Source organism: Gekko japonicus, unplaced genomic scaffold (genome assembly GCF_001447785.1).
Source record: "Gekko japonicus isolate JY-2015 unplaced genomic scaffold, Gekko_japonicus_V1.1 scaffold50, whole genome shotgun sequence".
Lineage (NCBI taxonomy): Eukaryota > Metazoa > Chordata > Lepidosauria > Squamata > Gekkonidae > Gekko > Gekko japonicus.
In genome coordinates this window covers 1894070-1900908 of record NW_015164666.1, presented here as the reverse complement: position 1 = coordinate 1900908, position 6839 = coordinate 1894070, and the positions used below count along the sequence as shown (strand labels likewise).

The 6839-nt window shown below is 42.7% G+C and overlaps 1 protein-coding gene across 1 annotated transcript in view; it reads left to right on the top strand.

Moving 5' to 3' along the window:
* The window catches only part of NT5DC1 (5'-nucleotidase domain containing 1), a 164181-nt gene that overhangs the window by 108137 nt on the left and 49205 nt on the right, over positions 1–6839 (top strand). The window contains exon 8 of the mRNA XM_015409065.1: positions 3215–3312. Coding sequence (XP_015264551.1) covers positions 3215–3312 — 98 coding nt within the window. The remainder of the gene's footprint in view (positions 1–3214; positions 3313–6839) is intronic.

The window sequence follows — 6839 nt, the reverse complement described above, 5'->3', positions numbered from 1 at the left end:
TTGGCCATGATCGAACAATCTGGAAGATGTGGCTTGTATCCTACCACACCACTGAGCAAAGTCTAAAACCTTCCTCCACCTTAAGTAAAAGAAGAGTGACTCGAGTTAGAGTAACACTACTTAAGAACATAAGAACATAAGAGAAGCCAGTGTTGGATCAGGCCAATGGCCCATCCAGTCCAACACTCTGTCACACAGTGGCCAAAAATACCAAGTGCCATCAGGAGGTCCATCAGTGGGGCCAGGACACTAGAAGCCCTCCCACTGTTGCCCCCCTGCATCACCTGCCCCAGCCTGTGAGTTCCTATCTATACCTTGTGGTTAATAGCCACTGATGGACCTCTGCTCCATATGTTTATCCAGTTCCCTCTTGAAGCTGTCCATGCTTGTAGCTGCCACCACCTCCTGTGGCAGTGAATTCCATGTGTTAATCACTCTTTGGGTGAAGAAGTACTTCCTTTTATCCATTCTACCCTGACTGCTCAGCAATTTCATTGAGTGCCCACGAGTTCTTGTTTTGTAAGAAAGGGAGAAAAGTACTCCTTTCTCTGCCTGCTCTATCCCATGCATAATCTTGTAAACCTCAATCATGTCACCCCTCAGCCGTCGTTTCTCCAAGCAAAAGAGCCCCAAGCACTTTAACCTTTCTTCATAGGGAAACTGTTCCAACCCTTTTATCATTCTAGTTGTCCTTTTCTGCTCTTTTTCCAATGCTATAATGTCCTTTCTGAGGTGTGGTGACTGGAATTGTACACAGTATTCTAAATGAGGTCACACCATCGATTTATACAAGGGCATTATGATACTGGTTGATTTATTTTCAATTTCCTTCCTGATAATCCCCAGCATACATTTGGCCTTTTTATTGCAGTTGCACACTGTCCTGACATTTCCATTGAGTTATCTACTATGACTCCAAGATCTCTGTCTTGGTCAGTCTCTGCCAGTTCAGACCCCATCAACGTCTACTTATAGCTAGGATTTTTGGCCCCAATGTGCATCACTTTGCACTTGGCCACATTGAACCCCATTTGCCATGCTGACGCCTACTTGCCCATCCCCGACAGATCCCTTTGGAGTGCCTCATAATTCTCCTTGGTTCTCAGTCACCACCCTGGACAATTTAGTGTCATCTGCAAATTTAGCCACTTCACTGCTTACTCCCAACTCCAAATCATTAATGAACAAGTTAAAAAGTGTCGGACCAAGTACCGAGCCCTGCGGTACCCCACTACTTTCCACCCTCCACTGTGAGAATTGCCCATTTATACTCACTCTCTGTTTCCTATTAATTAGCCAGGTTTTGATCCACAAGAGGACTTGTCCTTTTAGCCCTTGACTATTGAGCTTACTTAGGAGCCTTTGATGAGGAACTTTATCAAAAGCTTTCTGGAAGTCAAGGTAAACAACATCTATTGAGTCCCCCTTTTCCACATGTTTGTTCACCCCCTCAAAGAACACTAACAGGTTAGTGAGGCAGGATCTTCCCTTACAGAAGCCATGCTGAGTCTGCCTCAATAGTTTTTGTTCATCAATGTGCCTACTAATTCTCTCCTTAATAACGGTTTCTACCAACTTACCTGGTATTGACGTCAGACTGACTAGCCTATAATTTACCAGATCTCTTCTGGAGCCCTTTTTAAAGATGGGGGTGACATTAGGTACCTTCCAGTCCTCAGGAACGAAAGCAGATTGTAATGAAAGATTACATGTTTTTGTCAGGAGATCCAGAAGTTCCCATTTGAGTTCTTTCAGAACTCTTGAATGTATGCCATCCGGTTCTGGTAATTTATCAGTTTTTAAGTTGTTTATCAGTCATAGGACCTCTTCTCTTGTCACCTTAATCTGACCCAAGTCTTTCAACACCCCTCCCAAAATCAGTGGTTTTGGAGTGGGCAAGCCCTTCTCATCTTCCACAGTGAAGACAGAGACAAAAAAGGTATTGAGCTTCCCAGCCCTTTCCCTATCATCCTTCAGTAATCCTTTTACCTCTTGGTCATCCAACGGCCCCACTGCCTCCCTGGCTGGTTTCCTGCTTCTAATGTATTTGAAGAAAGTTATACTTGGGCTGGAGGAACTTCCTCTAGCCCAGGGGTTCCCAACCTTTTTGAGTTTGCAGGCACCATTGGAATTCTGATAGAGTATGGTGGGCACAGCCACAAAATGGCTGCCACAGAAGGCAGAGCCATCTACAAAATGGCTGCTGCAGCTTACCTTCAGTCACATCCTTTAGAACCTTCTGTTATTGCAGCAGCTGATGCCAAAGCAATGTTTTTTTAAAAAAAATCTACAGCTCTCCAATTGCCAGTCAGAAGCCTTGCTCGGAAAAAGCTCCACCTACTCCCATCTACTCTCTAAAAATACTTAGCAGGCATCAGCAAAGGTGTTGGTGGGCACTATGGTGTCCATGGGCACCACCTTGGGGATCCCTGCTCTAACTCAAGGCAGTGTATGTACTAATATAACCAGCTGTTTGGCAAGAAGGGGGGGAAGACACAACTGAATCCAATTCCTTATTCTCAAACAGCTGATTGGCAGGATTTCAGCACAGACTCATAGAGGTGGAATGGACCTCTGGGGTTATCTAGTCCAACCCCTTGCACAATGCAGAAATTTCACAAATAGCTACCCTTCTACACCTGCAGTGATTGCTGTTCCATGCCCAGAAGATGACCAAAAAAACCCCTAGCCAAACTGGCCTGGACAAAAATTGTTTCCTGACCCCAAAGTCGCAATCAGCATTTCCTTGGACCTGTAAGAAAGGGCCACAAGAACTAAGCACTGAGGCAACCCTTCCTTCCCTCCCTTTCATGATCTGCCTAAGTTCACACAATCAGCATTGCTGTCAGATGGCCATCTAGCCTCTGTTTGAAAACCTCCAAAGAAGGAGAGCAGTTGGTTTAGAGTTGGAATTTCCATGGAAAATGCCATTTATGCAATCCATTCCCCATCCAGTTAGAGAAATGTCTTCAGACGGATGACCCATAGTTGCATCACAGTACTTAGACAATTGTTTCACAATTCTAGATGCACTTTACCCCTTGAGAATGAAATGAATAAAATGTTATTTTTACTTCAGACCAGGGAAAATACCTATTTGATTCATGGAACTGTCTTTCAATTAGTTGCTGTAGATTTTCTGGGTTGTGTGTCCTTCAATTGTTGTAGTAGTAGTAGTAGTTGTTATTATTATTATTATTATTTACTGTTTCAGGAATGACTTTGCAGAGCTTTTTGACATTGTGATCACAAATGCCCTGAAACCTGGTTTCTTCTCTCAGCCACCGAATCAGAGACCTTTCCGGACACTTGGTAAGCTGGAATGGTTAAGTTTTCAAGTAATTGTAAGAAATGAGGACAAGCAGTTTTTAGAAGCAATGAAGATGGAAGCCCATGTCAAGGAAAGTGATAAGGGTTTTTGCTAGGTACTGGCAATTTTCTAGTAAATCGATTATGAAAGAGTGCAGCATAATGTTTTTATTACTACATATGAAGCCACTAAAGCTTCAAAGGGGGAAGTCATGTCTTCATTTGATATGAATTTTGTGCACAGAACGAAGTTGGTATAATGTAGCTATTTCACATGCAATAAGAGCCACTGTGGGTGCGTTCAGACGGGGCATTTTAGCCAGCATAAACTGCTCCGGTTGGAACCGGAGCAGTTTGATCCAGAAGAAACACGATCACACTTACCTCCTGACTGCGCAGCACATCGCGATATGCCCATCCACACTTCAGGTGCTCAGTAGAGCATGTCAGCGTGTGTTTTTTAATTTTTACACAGTTTGCACATGCGCATAGGCAGGCTTCCTTATGATGAAGATCTTTGCGCAGGCGCAGAACAACCCAACCCGGAAAGCATGCCTTGAAGCGAAGATGTCCCTTTAAATTTTTACTCTGAAACTGGCCTCCATGAGGTCCCGGACTCGTCTAAAGCCTTACACTAGGCACCTTTAAAAAAAATATATATTATCGACGGGGCAAAGCTTTGGCCAAGCACACATCGCATACTTTTTTTAAAAAATGGTGGCCCGAAAAGCGGAAGCCTCAGGCTTCTGAATGGAAGTGGCTCTACGCTGGCGGAGAGCGATCAGACGGGGATACTGCGGTTGGAACCGGTGCACTCAGGATGCCACCAGTTGGAGACCTAGTAGCAGAATACAGCTGTTAAAGGCTGTTTGCAACGGTTAGGGACGGAAAGCAGATGTTCGCCGTGTGATCGCCCATAAGTACAACAATTCCAACTGGCATTTATACCGGCATAAATGCCCCATGTGAACACACCCTGCGTGTAGTGGTTAGAGTGTCAGACTAGGATCTGAGAGACTCAGGTTCAGATCCCCACTCTCCCATGGAAGCTTGCTGGGTGACCTTGGGCCAATCACACACTCTTAGCCTAACCTGCCTCACAGGGTTGTTATTAGGATAAAATGGAGAAGAGGAGAACAGTGTAAGCCACTATGGGTCCCACTGGAGAGAAAGGCAGGGCATAAATTAGGTATATAAACAAATACAAATAAATAAGCTACTCTACCTATCTACTAAGCTATCTTCATTGAGACATATTTTAATATGGGCTTCTGGTTATCTTCAGCTAGCTATATATTTCTTTTACAATTTACCAAAGAAACTTTTCCTTTACTCTCAACCCTCAAAATATATCTCTTCTAATAAATTTTAATAGTTATCATAAAATGATAGGTAAACCAAAAACCACAATATCCCATGAACATGAAAAAATGTCTCTAGTTTGAAATTGGAAACATCACTATGCTACAAAAAGCTGCTTTTTACTTGTCCATGCCTTTAATTTCTCCAGAGCAGGCTGTCTCCTAAGCATTAAGGACAGATCAAAATAATATTTTCCCCTCTGACTGTAGAATTTGGGTGAACTCCAGTGCAACTTGTGACCAGTCAGCCATCTGCCAGCCAGGCCTATTGTTGCCTGCCTGGCGCTTGGTTACCCCTTCTTTGTGTAGCCCCAATCAGGCAGTAGGACCATTTTTTGACTCACAGTTTGTGCCAGCCTGATCAAATATAAAAGAATTACTGAAATTTAACTAGATCATTGTGGTTACAGTGACTGTTTTTAGTGTCCTCAAGGCAATCCCAAGAGGTTGTTACTTTCAGCCCACCTCTGGATCAGGAAGTGAATACCAGAGAAAGTAAAGGATGCATCTGTTTTTTCTGGCTGTCGGACACTGAAAGTTACCAAACAGTGACAGCAGTACGGCATGGGTAATATCCCTTAGCTATGAATGAACAGAGTTTCCTTTGTTTGTGGAAACAGAGCAGTATAATCTCTCACAAACGATTGTTAGCTCTATCATAGCAGATTTCCCCTGTAAACTTCAGAACTACACATGGCATTATAGTTTTAAACTAAAAATGACAATGGCTGCAATCCAGAAGTGTCATATTTATTATTAAAATTTGTTATTCTTGCCTTCAAAAAAAACCCCAGAGTTCTTACACAATGTCAACAAAATATAATTTTAAACAGTAAAAAAAAATGTCACTATACTTTTAAAGTCCTAACAGTACATCAGTAAAAAATAAAAATACCCAGAATGCTGGACCTTCCAGACAATATAGATATCTTTAGTCTTTATCCAATCTGTTAAAACATCAAGATACCAACAGAAGGCTTAGTTTTGATGTAAATACAAAACAGAAGTGTGCAATTTGCACTTCTTCTGCAGATTCTTGGTTCAACCCATTGCCAATATCAATTGTATGTTTCTTGTGTTCAGAACCAAGGAAACGTTAAGCATCTTACCTGTGTACCACCCATAAAACTCTCCAGCCAGCAAAGATAATTTTGAATTTGGTGTTGGTTGGTAGGATTGGGAGAAGTCAACATTCATGCCAAGACACTGACTAGCTTAGGATTTCAGAGTCACTCTGGCTACCATAGAACTGATCAAGATGGTTATGAGCCAAACACATAAGAAGGTATATGCTAGAAATTGGTGGTCTGTTGACTGGGCTATTTGACTTGGTCAGATCACTGTCTAATGAAGACACATGTGGTCATGGAGAGTCCTCCTTGCGTGGTCCGTCTTTTGAGACTTATGGATCCTGATGGATTCAAGAACACTCTGTGGGGAATGTAGCTCCCCAAACAGAAGCTCTGTTATGGCGCACCCCAACCACTTCCCTCCCTCAGAGGAAAGATTTTCTCTCTCTATCTCTTTCTCTTCTCTAACTGAGCAGCCCTGGTAACATGTTTTCTTCTCCCCTGAAAAACCTTTGGCTGTTCCACCCTATCAGTAAAGGAATATTTTGGCTATTTGCTCAGCCCAGGAACCTGAGGGAAAGGATAGGATCGCTCTTTAACTTAAACCCTTGAAAGTGGCACTTGAGATGCTTTAAAATCAAAAAATAACAAAATGTTTTATATAACATTGAGGGGAAAGGTCAGGTGAAACCAGGGGCTGAAACTGGGTAGGGAATTTTATTCTCTCCCTAGAAGTACTATTCATTTTCCTTTGGCCTCAATGGGAGTCTTCTCTACTACCCAAACTTCCTTTCACTAAACCCTTTTTCTGTCAGGGCTATTCTCAAACAGTCTCAGTACACATCTCTTTTCAGTTAAGGCAGGAGTCTGACTGAATCTTCTCAGCATCCAGCTCTCTCAAGACTTTTTTTTTTTGCTCAGCTAACGAATCAGATTGCAATTGCGTAGAGCAGCCTTTCACTCCAGGCTCTCTGGCTTTCTGGAGAATTAACCCTTCACAGTCCTTTAGTTGTTGGTACAGCACTTCTAAGCCAGTTTGGTGTAGTGGTTAAGAGTATAGACTCTAATCTGGGAGAACTGGGTTTGTTTCCCTACTCCT